This window comes from Erpetoichthys calabaricus, chromosome 16 (genome assembly GCF_900747795.2).
Source record: "Erpetoichthys calabaricus chromosome 16, fErpCal1.3, whole genome shotgun sequence".
Taxonomy (NCBI): domain Eukaryota; kingdom Metazoa; phylum Chordata; class Cladistia; order Polypteriformes; family Polypteridae; genus Erpetoichthys; species Erpetoichthys calabaricus.
In genome coordinates this window covers 95,171,328-95,192,883 of record NC_041409.2, presented here as the reverse complement: position 1 = coordinate 95,192,883, position 21,556 = coordinate 95,171,328, and the positions used below count along the sequence as shown (strand labels likewise).

The 21,556-nt window shown below is 37.7% G+C and overlaps 2 protein-coding genes across 2 annotated transcripts in view; both read left to right on the top strand.

Moving 5' to 3' along the window:
- Positions 1-3,310, top strand: part of LOC114666807 (leukocyte immunoglobulin-like receptor subfamily A member 1) — a 62,218-nt gene extending 58,908 nt beyond the window's left edge. The window contains exon 8 of the mRNA XM_051919753.1: positions 2,994-3,310. Within this exon, the coding sequence (XP_051775713.1) occupies positions 2,994-3,310 (317 nt within the window). The remainder of the gene's footprint in view (positions 1-2,993) is intronic.
- A 4,520-nt stretch (positions 3,311-7,830) lies between these two features.
- Positions 7,831-21,556, top strand: part of LOC114666525 (killer cell immunoglobulin-like receptor 3DL1) — a 68,218-nt gene continuing 54,492 nt past the window's right edge. The window contains exons 1-2 of the mRNA XM_051919823.1: positions 7,831-8,116; positions 19,014-19,277. Of these exons, the coding sequence (XP_051775783.1) occupies positions 7,876-8,116; positions 19,014-19,277 (505 nt within the window). The 5' untranslated portion in view covers positions 7,831-7,875. The remainder of the gene's footprint in view (positions 8,117-19,013; positions 19,278-21,556) is intronic.

Here is a 21,556-nt window from a genome sequence, read left to right as displayed (position 1 = left end):
ACCAGTGTGTACATTTTGTGACTATCTGTTTTTTCCTCATTATATATTTTTGGTGATTAGTTTAACAATAAAAATAAAAAAATCATGTATGTTAAAAGTGATGAAAGTCATCAAAGTCCATCATTCTGATGCTGGATTGTTACCTGTACATTAGAAACACTGGGACATCAACATAGAAAAACACATCAATAAAACTCACTTAGAGAAATTGCCAGGCTGTCACTGGCCTTGTGTCTTTCTGTTTCCATTAAGGATAACAGAGGTGATGTAAAATTGTTAATTATACTCTTTAGTTAAGTGATAGTGGACACCCTGAAGTTTTTAATCAGATGGATCAGAGATTGTTATATGACAAAAGTTTCCTCCACTTGAGCTGGATCTAAATGGAGCAGTGATGAATGGTGCTAAAAAGTGGGATAAATCAGCTTTTTCTGTTATAACGGCCATGAATCTCAATGGACACTATGTATCTCCAAGCTTTGAAGGACACCCTGAGATCCAGTGAAAGCAGGCTATGTGAGAACAACCACTTTGGTAACAATCCAAAATAATTGTTTTATATAACAGGTTATCACAGGCTACACTGACAAATGCATACTTAGCTTAGAGTTAGTTGCCTACTAACTAATTATGCATGCTGTTGGATGTGGAAGAAAATCAGCATAGCTAGAGAAACACACTGGTGCAAATTCCATGCAGCAACCATGTTCAAGAATTGAATCCACCCCTCTGGATATATGAGACAGCAGGATTAACCACTGTGCCACTGAGACAATGCTATCAATATTCTTAGCAACTCCTGCAGTGTTTTTGTTATCTGCTGTGAATTTTGTCCAGTGGTCTTTGGAATGCCATTTATCAAACAATTTAGTAATTTATGTTCAAATGCTCAATGTTAAAAAAACTTTGTTGTTGCTCACATTGAAAGATGAAATATACTGTAGAATCAATTATAATTGGCAGAGCATCTTTAAAAATGCAGGACTAACGCACAATTTCATTCCACTCATTTATTTGTGATCAGAAGATGTGTTTGTGAGCTTTCTGTGACCATGTAATTGTGATCTGTTCTTCTCTGCACAAAACCCAAAAGCGACAGTGAAGCTTACCAATGAGAAGAAACCTGTGTAGATAGGAAACACAGTGACCCTGGAGTGTAGCATTGAGGGTGGCTTTACAGGCTGGAATTATTATTGGTGGTACAAAGGGGATCAGACAGAACATGGAAATCAGATTAACAGTGTCAATGGACAGAGTTATAACTTACGTTTCAAAACTGAGTCTGACAGAGGAGTATACAGGTGTTCTGCCTATAGTCGTGTCTCTCCTCGTTATTCACAGTTCAGCAGTCCTTTTATGCTTGCTGTTAAGGGTGAGTATGAGACTACATGGAGGTAAATAGTGGGCAGTAGTCAGTCTCTTTTCAGTACAGACAGCATAGAAGAGGGTCTTGGTCACACACATGGTTACTACCTGACTTTAGTGGAAGAAATCTCACTGAAGCCTTGAAGGCTTCTTTCATTAATTATATAAAGTCTGAAAGCAGATTTATAATAAGTGTGTTAATTCGTCCATTCAAACCAGCTTTATTCAGTTTAGGGTCACCAGGGTACATCTGCGACATGGTATGCTTGGCAGGAGTTAACCCTGGACAGGGCACCAGTCAATCACAGATAATGTTCACACCTGACAAGATTAAAATTGACTACAAATGTACCATACTCTGCGGTGGGTTGGCACCCTGCCCGGGATTGGTTCCCTGCCTTGTGCCCTGTGTTGGCTGGGATTGGCTCCAGCAGACCCCCGTGACCCTGTGTTCGGATTCAGCGGGTTGGAAAATGGATGGATGGATGTACCATACTCATCTTTGGGGTGTGGGGAAAAACAAAAGCACCCAGAGGAAAATGCACAAACACATACAGAGAACAAGTGAACTTCAAGCAGATAAAGACTGGGTTGAAATCTGAACCCAATCTCTTGATGCTTTGAAAAATCAGCACTAACCACTACACCACCATATCAATGCAATAAGCACTGTATATTCTTTTATAAACAAAAATCTTAATTTAACCTTTACATGTCTGAGTAAATGACATCATGTGCTCTATATGTGCACTTGCTACTATGGTTAAGATCTAAACAAGTCATGTGACTACCTCTGGGTCACACATTAAATAAGTGATGAAAACTGCACCTGCACCCTTGACGTTTTCAGTCCAACTCCCCAGCAAATAAGATACCATGTAATCCATCCATCCATCCATCCATTTTTCAAATCGTTCCTCCATGTCAGGGATATTGATGCCTGTGTTGATAATGGTGACCAGAATACAGGAACATTCTGTGGACCAGGTACTACGCCATCACAGGGTACACTGACACACAGATACACTCTCTCAAAGCAAGTTTACAGCTGTACACTAACCTTACACACTTGTTATGAGATTTGAAGGAAAATCAGAATACCTCAAGAAATGCAAAGGAAGAAGGTGAAAATTCCATACAGCAGTTGCACACAAGGTTTGAACCCATGCTTCTGGGGATTTTGGACAGTTAATCACTGTGCCACTCTGGCCTCATTGCTATGAGACAATGAAAGGAAAAGTAATCAAATACACACTGGAGGCTTAATGTGAAGCTGTTATCAAACTGGTTGCTACTCTCCTCTTCTTGGTTTCTTTTGTTGATTGTTTTCAACAACTCCTGTAGTGTTGTTGTGTACTATTAGGGATTTTGTCCAGTGGCCTATGGAATGCCATTTATCAAACAGTTTAATAATTTATGCTCAAATGTTCATTGTTAAAAATTCCATATGTTAGTGCTCCCTTTGAAAGGATCAATATACCATAGAATTGATAATAATTTGTATACTATCTTTAACAATGCAGGACTAGAGGGCATTTTCATTCCATTTATCAATGTGTGAGTAGGAGTTGTGTTTGGGTATGTCATTCTTCTGTGACCTTGTCATTGTTATTTGTTCTTCCCTGCAGAAAACCCAAAGACGGAAGTAAAGCTAAACAATGAGGAGAAACCCATTTACATGGGAGACACAGTGACCCTGAAGTGCAATACTGAGGGTGGCTTTACAGGCTGGAATTATTATAGGTGGTACAAAGGGGATCAGACAAACATGGGCAATCAGATTTACAGTGTCAATGGACAGACTCATATCTTCCAGTTGGTGGCTCAGTCTTACAAAGGATCATACCGATGCAAGGCATACAGTTATAGCTCTCCTCGTTACTCACAGATCAGCAGTCCTTTTACGCTTGCTATTAAGGGTGAGTATGAGACTACATGGAGGTAAGTAGTGGGCAGTAGTCAGTCTCTTTTCAGTACAGACAGCATAGAAGAGGGTCTTGGTCACACACATGGTTACTACATGACTTTAGTGGAAGAAATCTCACTGAAGCCTTGAAGGCTTCTTTCATTAATTATATAAAGTCTGAAAACAGATTTATAATAAGTATGTTAATTCGTCCATTCAACCCAGCTTTATTCAGTTTAGGGTCACCAGGGTACATCTGCGCCATGGTACACTTGGCAGGACTTAACCCTGGACAGGGCACCAGTCAATCACAGATAATGTTCACACCTGACTAGATTAAAATTGACTACAAATGTACCATACTCATCTTTGGGATGTGGGGAAAAACAAAGGCACCCAGAGGAAAATGCACAAACACATAAGGAGAACAAGTGAACTTCAAGCAGATAAAGACTGGGTTGAAATCTGAACCCAATCTCTTGATGCTTTGAAAAATCAGCACTAACCACTACACCACCATATCAATGCAATAAGCACTGTATATTCTTTTATAAACAAAAATCTTAATTTAACCTTTACATGTCTGAGTAAATGACATCATGTGCTCTATATGTGCACTTGTTACTATGGTTAAGATCTAAACAAGTCATGTGACTACCTCTGGGTCACACATTAAATAAGTGATGAAAACTGCACCTGCACCCTTGACATTTTCAGTCCAACTCCCCAGTAAATAAGATCCCATGTAATACAACAACATTTATTTATATAGCACATTTTCATATAAAAAGTAGCTCAAAGTGCTTTACATAATGAAGAAAATAAAAATAAAGGACAAAATACAAAATTAAAATAAGATAACATTAGTTAACATAGAAAAGGAGTAAGGTCCGATGGCCAGGGTGGACAGAAAAAACAAAAAAAAACTCCAGATGGCTGGAGAAAAAAATAAAATCTGTAGGGGTTCCAGGCCACAAGACCGCCCAGTCCCCCCTGGGCATTCTACCTAACATAAATGAAAATAGTCCTCTTTGTAGTTAGGGTTCTCACGGAGTCACTTGATACTGATGGTCATACAGACTTCTGGCTTTTAATCCATCCATCATTGTTGGAACATCATGGAGCTTTGGCGCCACCACCAAAAGGACACCTGAAAAGGAAACAGAAGAGAGAGTAGGGGTTAGTACAGTTTTTGAATGAATAGTTATTATAATGAATTGGATATACAGAGTATCAGGATTAAATTACAGTGAAGTTATGAGAAGGCCATGTTAAAATAATGTGTTTTCAGTAGTTTTTTAAAGTGCTCCACTGTATTAGCCTGGCGAATTCCTACTGGCAGGCTATTCCAGATTTTAGGTGCATAACAGCACAAGGCCGCCTCACCACTTCTTTTAAGTTTTGCTCTTGGAATTCTAAGGAGACACTCAGTTGAGGATCTGAGGTTACGATTTGGAATATAAGGTGTCAGACATTCCGATATATAAGATGGAGCGAGATTATTTAAGACTTTATAAACCATAAGCAGAATTTTAAAGTCAATTCTGAATGACACAGGTAACCAGTGTAGTGACATCAAAACTGGAGAAATGTGTTCAGATTTTCTTTTCCTGGTAAGGATTCTAGCAGCTGCATTCTGCACTAGTTGCAAACGATTGATGTCTTTTTTGGGTAGTCCTGAGAGGAGTGCGTTACAGTAATCTAGCCGACTGAAAACAAATGCGTGAACTAATTTCTCTGCATCTTTCGATGATATAAGAGGTCTAACTTTTGCTATGTTTCTTAAGTGAAAAAATGCTGTCCTAGTGATCTGATTAATATGTGATTTAAAATTCAGATTACAATCAATGGTTACCCCTAAGCTTTTTACCTCCGTTTTGACTTTTAATCCTAATGCATCCAGTTTATTTCTAATAGCCTCATTGTATCCATTATTGCCAATCACTAAGATTTCGGTTTTCTCTTTATTTAATTTGAGAAAGTTACTATTCATCCATTCTGATATACTGTACAGGATAGATATTGTGTTAGCGAATCAAGAGATTCGGGGTCATCGGGTGCTATTGATAAATACAGCTGTGTGTCATCAGCATAGCTGTGGTAGCTCATGTTATGTCCCGACGGAAGCATGTTATGTCCTAACGGAAGCATGTAGATTGAGAAGAGCAGCGGACCCAGGATAGAGCCTTGTGGAACACCATATAGGATATCAAGTGTCTTTGAATTATAATTACCACAACTAACAAAGAATTTTCTCCCTGCCAGGTAGGATTCAAACCAATTTAAGACACTGCCAGAGAGGCCCAACCATTGACTAAGGCGATTCTTAAGAATATTATGATCAATGGTGTCAAATGCGGCACTCAGATCTAAGAGGATGAGAACAGATAAATGGCCTCTGTCTGCATTTACCCCGCAAGTCATTTACTACTTTAACGAGTGCAGTTTCTGTGCTGTGATTTTTTCTAAAACCTGACTGAAATTTATCAAGAATAGCATGTTTATTGAGGTGCTCATTTAACTGCATAATGACTGCCTTCTCTAGAATTCTACTTAAGAAAGGCAGGTTAGAGATGGGTCTATAATTTTCAAGAGCAGAGGGGTCGAGATTATTTTTCTTAAGTAGGGGTTTAACTACAGCAGTCTTAAGACAGTCTGGGAAGACCCCCGTATCTAATGACGAATTTACTATGTCAAGAACATTATCAATTAGCACGCCCGATACTTCTTTGAAAAATTTTGTTGGTATTGGGTCAAGGGCACAGGTGGAGGGTTTCATTTGAGAAATTATTTTATGTAAATCAGGTAAATATATCCTAGTGAAAGAATTTAATTTGTTTATTACGGAATACTGGGGTTTAGGAGGATCCTTAGTGTTGTGGAGATATACTATATTATTTCTAATATTATTAATTTTTTGATTGAAAAATACAGCGATAGCCTCACAGGTTTACTGGAAGTACTTAGGAGGCATTCCTTTGAGTTACCTGGGTTTAACAGACGATCATTCATCAAAAATAAGACTCTGGGATTACTATCATCCATCCATCCATTTTCCAACCCGCTGAATCCGAACACAGGGTCACGGGGGTCTGCTGGATTGTTATTTATAATCTTAGAGAAATAGCAGTGCCTCTCAAGACGGACTGTGTTATTGTATTCTGTTATTTTAACTTTTAATATTTCATAGTCAATAGTTAGTTTAGTCTTCCTCCATTTACACTCAGCTCTACGGCATGTTGTCTTTAAATCAGACACTCTTTGGGTATTCCATGGTATAACAATGCTAGAAAATTTTTCAACTGTCTTTTCAGGTGCAACTGAGTCAACAGCAGCCCTCACTTTAGTATTAAATCTTTCCACCTTACTATTTACATTATCCTCGCTATTATAGTTGGCACTATAAACGGACTGATTGCTTAGAATGTTTGTAAGTTTTAAAGCTGCTGATGAGTCAAAGAAGCGTTTTTTAACAATATGCTTCTCATGAGTGTTTTCTATCATTATTTCTATATTAAAAAGTAGAAGAAAATGGTCTGATAGACCCGTATCAATGACCTGCTTTATATCAACTTTTAGTCCTTTAGTAATTACTAAGTCTAACGTATGATCTGCTTTATGTGTAGGCTGATTAATGAGCTGTCTCAAATCAAAAGATTCCAGGAGGTTCATAAATTCTTTTACTTTTTGGTCACATTGATTATCTATATGAAAATTAAAGTCGCCGACTATTAAGAGTGTGTCATAGTTCGTAATTAAGATTGACATCAAGTCCGAGAATTCCTCAAAGAAAGACGTGATGTGTCCATCCATCCATCCATCCATCCATTTTTCAAATCGTTCCTCCATTTCAGGGATATTGATGCCTGTGTTGATAATGGTGACCAGAATACAGGAACATTCTGTGGACCAGGTACTACACCATTGCAGGGTACACTGACACACAAACACACTCTCTCAAAGCAAGTTTACAGCTGTACACTAACCTTACACACTTGTTATGGGATTTGAAGGAAAAGCAGAATACCTCAAGAAATGCAAAGGAAGAAGGTGAAAATTCCATACAGCAGTTGCACACAAGGTTTGAACCCATGCTTCTGGGGATTTTGGACAGTTAATCACTGTGCCACTCTGGCCTCATTGCTATGAGACAACGAAAGGAAAAGTAATCAAATACACTCTGGAGGCTTAATGTGAAGCTGTTATCAAACTGGTTGCTACTCTCCTCTTCTTGGTTTCTTTTGTTGATTGTTTTCAACAGCTCCTGTAGTGTTGTTGTGTACTATTAGGGATTTTGTCCAGTGGCCTATGGAATGCCATTTATCAAACAGTTTAATAATTTATGCTCAAATGTTCATTGTTAGAAATTCTATATGTTAGTGCTCCCTTTGAAAGGATCAATATACCATAGAATTGATAATAATTTGTATACTATCTTTAACAATGCAGGACTAGAGGGCATTTTCATTCCATTTATCAATGTGTGAGTAGGAGTTGCGTTTGTGTATGTCATTCTTCTGTGACCTTGTCATTGTTATTTGTTCTTACCTGCAGAAAACCCAAAGACGGAAGTAAAGCTAAACAATGAGGAGAAACCCATTTACATGGGAGACACAGTGACCCTGAAGTGCAATACTGAGGGTGGCTTTACAGGCTGGAATTATTATTGGTGGTACAAAGAGGATCAGACAAACATGGGCAATCAGATTAACAGTGTCAATGGACAGACTTATACCTTCCAGTTGGTGGCTCAGACTGACAAGGGATCATACCGATGCAAGGCATACAGTTATAGCTCTCCTCGTTACTCACAGACCAGCCATCCTGTTACATTAACTACTCATGGTGAGTGTCTGATGACAGGTAGGGTAAATAATGGGACATCAAAGTTTAGAGGCTCTGTCTCCACCTGGTTAGTCCGTAGCTTTAGAGGAGTAAAGTTTAACTTACTGAAGTCTTGATGGCTCCTTTCATTAGTTCTTATAAAGTCTGGCAGCAGATAACTTAATGATGTTTAACAGCAGATTTATATTAGGCATGTTCATTCATCTATTGTCAAAATGCCTCAGTTCAGTTGAGCTGCCAGCTGAGCTGATTAACCAACAGGTTTAGTCTTTTGGTTTTAATTGAGAAATGATGAAACCATCATGAAAAGAGGCATTCTGAAATTACTAATGCTGGCACTAAATTGGCCATTTTGAAATGTGGCATCTGGAAAAGCCTCTTTGTTAAACAAATACGATCTTTAAAAAAAAGACCTTTTTGAATTAACTCCTGTAAAAACGTAATGTGACTACATTGTTGATAAAATTATGTCATTGTATGTCATAATAATTAGATGACTTTTAATTAGTTATGCATTTTTATTTGTATATATGGCTGTACTGTTTCATGTGATTATTTTTTTTATCAAGTCATCTAATGGCAGACAGTATGACACAGTGGTGAAGGGCTGGGACTTTAAACCCTAATGTTAGGGGTCAAACCCACAAATAATACTGTGTGATCCCGAGTCACTTCACCTGCCTGCACTTCAATTGAAAATTCAAAAGAAATGTAACCTAATTGTATCTCAGATGTTGTAAGTTGCCTTGGATAAAGGCTTCAGACAAATAACAACTAATAATATTTCATAATTAACATTTTATTTGATTCATTTTGGCACAAAGTGTATTCTATAGTGTCTGAGCTTGTCTCAGCAGCATTAATTTATGTAAAATTTGAACGCAGATTTCTGCAGGGCATAACTGTAAAAAGGCATACATCCTGCTCACCTGTATGATTTTTTATAAACACCTTTGGTCAATCAGCAGAGCCGTAAAGCCTGATATTTATCTAAATCTATTAGAAAGTTTGTAGCTTGTAGTAGTTGTAATTTGTAGTAATAATCTCCCAGTTTTTGAAGTTATGGATCCCTGGACACCATGTACATTTAACTGATATTACTAATCAGCTCTAGCATTTCAGGTTTAGTGTCTCTTTGAAATTCAGATATAATTTGAAGATTCAACCACAAAGCAAGCAGAAACATGTCATTTTAAATTTCCCCTATTGTTAATGTTGTCTTTTATGTCCAATGTCCATCCATCCATTTTCCAACCCGCTGAATCTGAACACAGGGTCACGGGGGTCTGCTGGAGCCAATCCCAGCCAACACAGGGCACAAGGCAGGAAACAATCCCGGGCAGGGTGCCAACCCACCGCAGGACACACACAAACACACCCACACACCAAGCACACACTAGGGCCAATTTAGAATCGCCAATCCACCTAACCTGCATGTCTTTGGACTGTGGGAGGAAACCGGAGCCCCCGGAGGAAACCCACGCAGACACGAGGAGAACATGCAAACTCCACGCAGGGAGGACCCGGGAATCGAACCCAGGTCCCCAGATCTCCCAACTGCGAAGCAGCAGCGCTACCCACTGCGCCACCGTGCCGCCCATGTCCAATGTCTCTTTTGATAAATATTTCTATATTAGATACACAGTCACAACTGAGCTGGAGCAGCAGTTTGATCACAGCAATCATGGTGGTGATGAACACAAGAGCAGCTCAGTGGCTGAACCTCTCAGCTTAATAAATCCACCAGTATGGAAGGTCATTTGGGAGTGCAAAGTTGAGTTTCTCTGTCTTTGATGTGTCCCCCTAAGTCACTATTCTCTCTGAGGTGATTGCTAGAAAATGGACCAAAAACCTCAAAAAGGTTTTGACATCACCCTATAATTCTCTGGTTCAGAATGCTTGATTTTGACATACAGTACTGTATAGGATTTAGAATCATCACGTTTCATCTTTGTGTCTCATGCACATGATGCTCTCAGTGTTTGAATTTGGTCTGTTCCAGTTAGTAATCCATCCATCTTTCCATTTTCCAACCCGCTGAATCCGAATCAGGGTCACGGGGGTCTGCTGGAGCCAATCCCAGCCAACACAGGGCACAAGGCAGGATCCAGTTAGTAATTCTCACTTTAATTTGCCAAAGTAAATAAAATCCTCCAGATGCAAAAACAATTTGATCCAAACAGTTATCTACATTGCCACTCCTCGGTGTGGAGTAAAACACCTATCTTTAATCTCATAGGGTGAGGGGGTTTACTTTGGGATTGTGACCGTTTACTAGAGTAATCCCTAACCTTAAAATTTCTGATATGAGTAGAATAAGAGTAAAAGGCAGAAAGGCATTCTTTTCATTCATGTTTTCCTTTAATTGATTCTAGCACTACCAGACTGCCATCTTTTCATTTTCAGAAAGGACAGCCAGGCTTGAAGTGACTCCAGGGCAAATATTTGAAGGAGATCTGGTCCACATTGACTGTCAGGTCGATGGAGATCTTCTTGGATGGACATATGAGCTGTACAGCAGCAGATACAGATGCCTTTATAAAACACAAAAAGAGAGCCACTTTGCCATTAGCCCTGTGACTCTCTCAGACAGTGGTGACTATAAATGTCGAGCTGAAAAAGATGGGTTTTACTCAGGGATTGCATGGTGGTGCAGTGCTAGCTGCTCCTTGCACAAAGAGTCTGGGGTTCAAGTCCTGGCTGCTACAGTGGATATAAAAAGTCTACACACCCCTGCCAAAATTATAGATTTTGTGTAATAAAAAATCAGGAGTGGTCTCCCATAGACTTTCTCGTATTCTCAGATATGGGGATGGATATTTGAGGAGTAAAGAGCAAGACAATGATTATATTTTTATATTATGTATATTAAAGATCCATCAACAACAAATCAAATCAAATTAATAATATATTCAGCAATTATTATAAAAGTAAAGTTGAATAAATCGGACTCTGCAGTTCCATGAATAAAAAGTAAAGTACCACTTTACCACCACGGTTAGCAGAAACAGCCCAAAAGTTGATAGAATCTATGTTTTGTACCAAATACTTGTATGCAAAATTTGGTTCACCTAAGTGATTGCATACTCAAGTTATTGTGTTTACATACACACACACACACACACACACACACACAGACACACAAACATAATTCCAAAAACGGTATTTTCAGACTCAGAGATGTCTAAAATGTCAAGATTCATCAAAATCTCGAAATGGAATTTTTGGAGGATTCCAGTACTTTCCCTATACTTTGTATATGAGAAAGTCAGGGAGGTCCAAAACGTTGAGATTCATCTAAATCTCAACATCGAATTTTTGAACGATTACAAAACTTTCCCTATACTTTGTATACGAGAAAGTAGAAAATGAAACCAAGAAAACTCGTGTCAGAACTTATTCCACCTTTATTGCAAAACTGCAATCTATATGAAGAAGGTGAAAACAAATCAGAAACTGTTTAGTGAAAAAAAATTTAAAAAAATAATAGAAAAACCTAGTTGCATTAATGTCCACACCCTTTAATAATCAACAATGTGGATGTGTTCAGACTCAACCAATCACAATAAGCCTCATTTCAAATAGTAATTAGTATACTGTACATCAGTGGTTCTGATTGATCTCAGATAAAGTTTGTCTATTCCTTTAGGATTATTCTGATAACCTCTTGGTTGCAAAAGCTATGGTCCGCAAAGAGCTATTAAAACATGAATGGGATCGTTGAAAGGTATCAATCAGGACAGGGGTACGAAAAAAGTAGCCAAAGCATTAAACATCCCATGGGGCATGAAGAAGACAGTCATCAACAAGTGGAGAAAATATGGCTTAGCAGTGACTCTACCCAGATCAGGACATCCCTCCTAGTCTGATGCGAAGACAAGAAAAAAACTGCTCAGAAAGGCCTCATTTGTATTAGACTTTTTCTATCCACCTTGGAGTTTGCATGTTCTTATCTTGCTTGGAATTTGCATGCTCTCCTCGTGTCCACATGGTTTTGCTCCAGTTTATTTAGATGAATTGCTTAGGTGAATTGACATTGTTAAATTGGCCTGTGTGTGTTCACCCTGCGATGGACCGATGCCTTGTCTGGGTGTTGCTCCTGTCTTCTGCCAGATGATTGTGGTGACAGACTTTAGCTACCCTGTGACCTTTTCCCTGGATAAGTGGATTTCGAAAACGGATGGATGGAATGATAAAAAATAAGAAGACAGCCTATATTTAGTTTTACTTGAGTACAATTGATATCAGATACCTTAAAACCGCTGCTTGAGTAGTTTTCTCATGGGCAAATTTTCCTTTAACTTGAGTAGCTTTTAAGAAAGGTATATTATTATCACTACAGATTTTGAAACATTTCATCCAAACTGAACTTGAATGATTTAGAAGATGAATATTTTGTGTACAGAACAGACACAAATGTTTGTTGTGAAAAGAAAGCAATTCTTAATAGACGAAGAACCATATTATGTTCCAGATTATGTTGACCTCCTTTGTTGTCACTTTGGATAAATGCGTCTGCTAAACAAATAAATGTAAATGTAACTGTGAAGCATGATGTGTGGAGTATAAGAATGTTTGGTTGCTCTGCAGTCTCATGACCCACACAAATTGTGATCCCATAAGGATTATTAATATATGGATAAAACCAGAAAATTCGGTGCATCCATCCATGAAGTAAAGAATAAATAACTGAGTGTCTTATAATGTAACAATACTCCTAAACTCAACGTGATCTATAGTTGAGTTATGGGAAGCATAAAGAAATGTTTTAGAATTTCAAAGTCCTGATTCAAATGTAAACACAATTGAATGACCTGAAGCAATCCATTTCCACAAATGAAACCCAGAAATATGCAAAATATATACAGTACAAGATAAAGAGCAGACTGATTGTAGATGCAGGAAATGTGTGGTTAGACTGGTTTGACCTAAAGTAGACGCAACAGGTCACTGAATGCTCAACTAGTCAGTGCCATAAAATATCAAAAATGGTATTTTTGTGTGTTAGTTTTTTTTAATTCAATAAACTACACCTCTTATAGGAACTTAGATCAAATTAATAGAAAGATAAAGATCATCTGAGAGGATAAACAAACAGCATTCAGTGAAACAGGAATGAAAGGTTATGTTGTCCAGAGCTTGTGATTTAATGAACATTTTCATTGTCAATTCTTTTCTAACAGGGTTTTTCAAATAAACCTGTTAGTCTGATTTGATCTATTTTTCATAGATGGTTTCCAATATATATGAAGTCAAAATAAGTGAGTGTCTTAGAGCCAGGGGCCAGATCCAATATAGAGGTATTTTCATGTAAAAATATGAGGAAACCAGAGAGGACCTTCATTTTGTTTTCACAGATTATCTCTGTTACTTATATCCATTATCTCTATCCTGATCCACTTGGACCACATTTTTTTAAAGGGAGAATGTTTGTTTTTATTCAGCTTTACTACCTATTCATTTTTCATGCTGTGTACTGGTTTTGTTCTGTAGCTAAGCCCTGTAGGCTTCTGCATCAATCTAATCTCTTTCTGACAATTCCTTGTATCCCTAGGGCCCCAAGAGATCTCAGGAGACCTTATACAAGAGAGAGTTAAATAAATACACTATGTGGTGTGAACATTTTTCAAAAGAGGAACACAACCACTCTTCTTGTGTAGCCATTAACCTGACATGTTCATGCTATTTAGCTTCCCTCTTCTTTACTACTAAGCCAGAAACAAAAGCTTCATCTACTATTCGGCTACTAGATTTTACTCTTTATCAAACCATTTCTTCTACTGGGAGCTCTTCATGGCCATCTGACAGAAGGTCGTATTGGCTGAGTTCCTCTCATTTTAGCCCCTGTCCCCTCTGACCTTATCTAACCGTCTCTCATTCCTTTCTCTCTCATACTCGATTCTAACCTCTAAAATATTGAAGTGTTTGTGAAGTAAACCTCACTGGCCACTGAGACTACAAATTAAAAATGTAAAACAAGCAGAAACAGTTCAAATCAAATAATGTTAAAAACAATTAAAAAAATTACAAATTAAAGTAAACAAAGAAATAAAAAGTTAGTAAATAAGAAGTAAACATGAGAACACACTTATGATAGACTTTTTCACATGGACTTTGTGATTGGTAGTTTGTTCAGTCTGATTATAAACAAATTTAATTTTGGGTCATGTGACACCCACAACAAATAATAATGCAAACAGTGAAGTAAACAGAAATACAAAGACAAAACCAAAAATACCACAGTATTAACGGCCCACCTCACCTCTTTCCTTTACTTCCCTTTCACTGCCCTTTAAGTTCTGGTTATTCCTGTCAGTTATCTGTCCACATCCTTCCAGCTGCTGGCGCTTCTTTCTAAGTCTTCAGATATTGCAAGCTTCCTTTCTCCTTTGTGTAACACTTGGCACCAATGCATACATTTTGTAAATATTTGTTTTTTACCTATTGTTATTTTTCATTTTGTGATTAGTTTAACTAAATAAAATTGAAAATTTAGATATACTAAAAGAGATGAAAGTCCTCAAACTATATCTGCCCGATGCTGGTCTTGTATCTGCTTTACAATCACTTGTCATCAATGTAGAAAGACTCATGTCATTAGAGAGATTATATGGCTGTCAATGGCCTTGTGTTATTTTGTTTCCATTAAAAACAACAGAGATACTGTGATGATGTTGATTATGCTGTTTTAGCTACTGTTTGTGACAGCAGATTTTGATGAGGTGGATCAGGGAGTATTAGATTACAAAGGAGGCTCCAAAAATGAAGCATTATCTGAACATCAATGGAGTAGTGGCAAATAGTACTTCACAGTCAGGCAAATCAGGTTTTTATATTGTAATGCTTATCAGTGGACCCCTGTGCCACCAAACTTTGAAGAACATGGTAACAAATAGTGATCACATGTTATTTGGGAATACCCACTTCAACAAAAAACAAAACTAAAATAGTTGCTTTATGTAACAGTTTACTACAGGATACTTTGGCAAACAAACACTTACTTAGAGAGCAAGTTTAGAGCTTCCTACTATATGCTTCAGAAAACTGGAGTTCCTGGAGGAATGTGCAGGGAGAAGGTGCAAAATCCTCACAGAGACCTTGCACAAGATTTCAACCCATGCCTCTGCATATGCCAAGCAGTACTACTAACTATTGGTAAGGTCTGCATTTTCTTCTTGGCTTATTATTTTTTTTTTAGCTAAAAAACCTAAAAGAATTAAGGAACAAGCAGGAAGCAGTCTAAATAGGAGACAAAATGACCCTAGAATGTAGAATTGAGGAATGCTTTGCAGGTTGGAAATATCAGGGGTACAAAGGGGATCAGATATGCCAGGGTGTTGTGAACTGCGGCAGTCCCAAAGCACAGGTGTCAAAACATTTTCCAAAGTTGCCCACTAGAGGGCGGAACCACTGTCAAATTAAAGGTTTATTTTAGCAAAAAGCCGTGCAAGCCCCCAAAACTCCAAACAGCACAAAGGAGATGCCTGAAAAGGCAAGGCAATACACAGTGAACAAAGTCCCAATACAGGATCCAGAATTGTGGTTGAAAACAGAGCAAAAAATGAATTAACACTGTTCCAAACCAGAATCCAAGAGGAGTAGTGAAAAACAGGGCACAGGGTAAAAAATCCGGGAAATCCATAAAATGAGCAAAAGGAAGAACAATGAACCGCCAAGAACCACGGGAAGCCCTCCCTTAAAAAGGGCGGAGGGCCATTTCTGGCAGTGATTGGCAGATAGCCCCACCCCTTAGGAAAACACCCACAAAACATAAGGGACATAACCAAAGCAAAATAAACACCAAGAAAAATGTACATAATAAACAAAATAAACATTAATACAAATAAATGACATAAAATAACACACAACAAACAAGAAACACCACTCTGAACACCGGCCAGGGGGAGACATGCTGACTGAAACATGACACAGACTTGTACAGTCCAGTATTTGGTCTCACAGAGGAGAGTACTGGTGTAATGTCTTTAGAGTTGGTGTCTCCTTGTTTCTCAGATCAGCAGTCTTACATTGACATTCATGGTGAGAGTCTGGCCATCTCATTCACTTATTTGATTTGTTTTAAGCACATTTGGTCATTGAGTTAGAAACTTTGTCCCTGAGAAGTTTAGTTTACTTTTTGTTTCAGTCATCTCCCATCTTATGAAGTTCTGGTTCTCTGGATCCCATTTAGCATAATTTTATTTGTTGCTCAGTTAATAATCAGCTCCAGCATCTCTGCTTTATTGCCTCTTTGAAAGTCAGAAACAATTTGAAGATTAAACCAAGAAACCAAGTAGAAATATTACATAATAAATTGCCACTACTACTGATGTTGTCTTTCATCCCCAGTTGTATTTCTGTATTGAACACATAGTCACAACAGAGTTTTTAGTCTCAGAGCAGCTATATAGTAGTCATGGTGGTCACAGAAGAGCAGCTCAGTGGCTAAACTTCACAGCTGAATAAATCCACCTGTTTGGAAGGTCACTTGGGAGTTCAACCGTCAGTGAACCGTCTATTAGGCCACTCTCTTTTCTGGACTGCCTGCTATTATACATTGTTTGAGTGACTCCTGTTCAGGCAGTCATGGAATGAAATGAGCCAAAGAACCTCAAAAAGCCTTTGACTAAACTTTCAAATTTTCTTTTCCAGAATACTTGACCTTGCCATATTGGGTTTAGATTAATACCATTCGTTCTTTATGTCTCATGCTCATTAGAACATTAGAATAATCTGGACATTAACAGGCTATTCAGCCCAACAAAGCCTGCCAGTCTGACAGTTCTATTCACTGAATTCTTCCAAAATAATATCAAGTATAGCCTTGAGGGTCCCTAAAGTCTTACTGTCTACTATATTATTTATTCCATGTGTCTATGCTTCTCTGTGAAGAAAAAATTCCTAATGTTTGTGTGAAATGTACCCTTAACAAAATTCCAACTGTGTTCTCGTGTTCTTGTTGAACTCATTTTAAAATAATCGTCTTAATTCAATGTACTCATTTCCTTCATAATTTTAAACACTTCAATCATGTCACCTGTCAATCTCCTTTTGTTTAAAGTGAAAATTTATCTTCTTTAATCTTTCCTCATATTTCATCACCCGCAGAACTGGAATCAGCCTAGTTGCTGTTGTCTGGACTTTTTCTAGCACTTTAATGTCTTTTTTTGTAGCCTGGAGACCAAAGGTGCACACAGTACTCTAGATGAGGCTATGAGACTTACCAGTACATTATAAAGCTTGAACATAACCTCATCTGATGTCTGCTCCACACATTGGGCTAACATTCTGTTAGCCTTCTTAATTGCTTCTGGATACTGTCTGGAAGGTGATAGTGATGAGTACACTACAATTCCTTAGATCCCTTTCATAAGGTATACTTTCAATTTTGAGACCTTACTTTGTGTAACACTTTACATTTACTTATATTTAATTTTCAACAGCAAAAAATTTTCCCAAGGCTGTATGCTGTCCAAATCCCCCTGTAATAATTCAACAAATTCTAGATTATCTGACAATCCACCTACCTTGATATCATCTGCAATATTAACCAATATATTATTTATATTCCTATCCAAATCATTTAAAAATATTAAGAATCACAGCAGCCTCAACACTGACTCCCGAGGGACATCACTCCTAATATCACCCAGTTCTAATAAGCTTCCTCACACTATAACCCTTTGTTTGTTGCGGTTTAGCCAGTTTTGCACCCAACTACACAGTACACTCTTGACTTCTTTTAGATTGATTCCCAACTTCTCATGTGGGACTTTGTCAAATGCTTTCTGATAGTCAGGTATAAATAATATCATATGCACCACTTTGATCGTATACTTTTGTTGCTTCCATAGAATTCCAGCATGTCAGTAAAACATGACCGCCCTTTTCTGAACTCTCACTGATGGTTCAGTAAAACTCTTGCTCTTGCCATGTGTTGCTCTGTTTTTCCCTAATAATTCCTTCCATTAATTTATCTGTGACATACTTTAAGCTTACTGCACTATAGTTGCTTGAATCTGCCCGATCATAATATTTGCCATTTTCCAATCCTTCTGGATTTCTGCAGTGCACAGTGATCTCCCAAAAATATGCATCAAGCATTTATATATGTACTCGCTAACCTCCTTAAGAATTTAAGATCCAACTTGCAAGAATTTCATTACAGCAAGTTACATTGTGACTCAGTAGTGTGTATGGTCCACACAAGCCTGTATGCACCCCCAATGTCTGGGCATGCAACCGGATGAGATAGCAGATGGTGTCCTAGGGGATCTCCTCACAGACCTATATCTGGGCATTAGTGAGCTACTGGACAGTCTGTGGTGCTTATCTGCGGCGTCAGATGCACAGATACATAATGTCCCAGAGGTTCTCAATTGGATTCAGCTCTGGTGAACTTACAGGCCAGTCAATGGCATCAATGCCTTTGTTAATCAGGAACTGCATATGCCTCCCCAGACCATCACTGACCCAACGCCAAACCGGTCATGCTGGATGATGTTGTAGGCTGCATAACATTCACCACGGCATCTCCAGACTCTTTCACGTCTGTCACATGTGCTCAGTGTGAACCTGCACTCATTTGTGAAGTGAACAGGGCACCAGTGGCGAAGCTGGCAATTGTGGTATTCTCTCGCAAATGTCAATTGAGCATTTAGATTCAAACATTTATCCACATTGGCTCTTATCAGTCAAGAATAAAGTTCTTATCTCATGGGGTGAAGGGATTTACTGTGGGATGGTTACATATACTTAAGCAATGCCTAACCTTTATAGTCCTAGTAAGATTAGATGGAGGAGGAGGAGGAGGAGGAGGCAGAGAAATATTTTTTCCAGTCTATGTTCTTCTTTAATTGATTCCTGTGCTTACATCTCTTCATGTTTTCATTTTCAGAGAGGACAGCCAAACTTGCTTTAAATTCAAAACAGATCTTTGAAGGGGACCAGGTCATTCTTTACTGTCAGGTCGATGGAAATCCTGCTGGGTGGGAATATGAGTTATGCTGGAATGGATGTGAAAAGCCTTATAAATCAAATGTGAAAAGCACCTTTACCATCAGCCCTGTGAATGTCTCACACAGTGGTGTTTATAAGTGTCGAGCTGGAAAAGGAGGGATTTACTCAAAATACAGTAATGATGTTCAGTTACAAGTATCAGGTAAGAGATTTACCATAGCCGATGTTTTTATTCCTGTTTATTTTATTTTTAAGAATTAATATTATACATACATACAGTGTAGACTACAAAACTGTACCCAACACTGTAAGATCTGACTCACAAAATGAATGACTTTACACAAACTGCCACAGGCGCTCTGGCTAATCCTGAATGTTCTGTGGTTGTTCTCTCCTCTGTTGAATGACGACACCCTAGCCAGAGCAGCATCTCCCATTGTGAAGATTTTCATTGATTCTGTGTAAAAGGCTTCTTCATTATTTATGTATAATTGGCTCCTGATAACTAACCTTTTCTTTCATAACCTTTAGAATGGTTACCTCAGTTTTATTATTATATGTGTCTTTTGTCCTTACTGTACTGAAAAAGACCATGTTGAACTGTGTATCTTATCTGACTGATTAATACCTTTTATGTATATCCAGCAAATTTCTTGATTTCAAATTTTGTCAGACATTTGCAGAGTATTTTTTAGCTTTTCCATGATTTCTATTCCAGTTAAATTGCCATGCCTTTCTTTAGGTGTGAAATACTGTAGGTTCATGAGTGTACTGATTTTTTCCATTACATTAATTTGAATTGTGTTCTAGTAAGAAAAAGAACATAAGAATTGTTTTGATGAAATTTGTCCTTAAACAGATTACATATGTGCCCATGTATTCTCTACACCCTGAATTCTATTCTGATTATTACAAAATACTAAATCTAGACAGGCTTCATGTAGAATTCTAAACCTAAACTTCCTACCTCTGATGCCCCAGTTTATACAATGTTCACAGTGTCTGAACTGTCTGTCATTCATTCCTATTCTGCTTCATCAAGCTGAGTGAAATGCACCAGGAGAAGAAACATTTAGATTCAAACATTTATCCACATTGGCTCTTATCAGACAAGAATAAAGTTCTTATCTCATGGGGTGAGGGGATTTACTGTGGGATGGTTACATATACTTAAGCAATGCCTAACCTTTATAGTCCAAATAAGATTAGATGGAGGAGGAGGAGGCAGAGAAATATTTTTTCCAGTCTATATTCTTCTTTAATTGATTCCTGTGCTTACATCTCATCATCTTTTCATTTTCAGAGAGGACAGCCAAACTTGCTTTAAATTCAAAACAGATCTTTGAAGGGGACCAGGTCATTTTTTACTGTCAGGTTGATGGAGATCTTGCTCGGTGGAACTATGAGTTATTCCGGAACGGATGTGAAAAGCCTTATAAATCAGACATGGAAAGCAACTTTACCATCAGCCCTGTGAATGTCTCACATAGTGGTGTTTATAAGTGTCGAGCTGGAAAAGGAGGGATTTACTCAAAATACAGTAATGATGTTCAGTTACAAGTATCAGGTAAGAGATTTACCATAGCAGATGTTTTTATTCCTGTTTATTTTATTTTTAAGAATTAATATCATACATATACTGTAGACTACAGAACTGTACCCAACACTGTAAGGTCTGACTCTCACAAAATGAATGCCTTGACACAAACTGCCACAGGTGCTCTGGCTAATCCTGAATGTTCTGTGGTTGTTCTCTCCTCTGTTGAATGATGACACCCTAGCCAGAGCAGCATCTCCCATTGTGAAGACTTTCATTGATTCTGTGTCAAAGGCTTCTTCATTATTTATGTACAATTGGCTCCTGATAACTAACCTTTTCTTTCATAAACTTTAGAATTGTTACCTCAGTTTTTTATTATTATATGTGTCTTTTGTCCTTATTGTACTGAAAAAGACCATGTTGAACTGTGTATCCTATCTGACTAACACCTTTTATGTATATCCAGCAAATTTCTTGATTTCAAATTTTGTCAGACATTTGCAGACTATTTTTTTTAGCTTTTCCATGATTTCTATTCCAGTTAAATTACCATGCCTTTCTTTAGGTGTGAAATACTGTAGGTTCATGAGTGTACTTTTTTTTTTCCATTACATTAATTTGAATTGCGTTCTAGTAAGAAAAAGAACATTAGAATTGTTTTGATGAAATTTGTCCTTAAACAGATTACACCTGTGCCCCTGTATTCTTGTTGAAAAATTCATTTTAAAGAAAGAATAGGTAACCATTAAACTTATTCAGTTCATTATTTTGAACACTTTAAATGTATTTACTTTTTAAAAAATGTTGTTTACACCATGATCAGCTAATCTGTGTCTTTGAATTAATTTCAAACCCATTTGCACAAAGTGCATTGAATTCCACTTCCTTCTAGTTTAAGCACTACCGTTTCATGTGGTACTTTATTAAAAAGCAAAATGAAT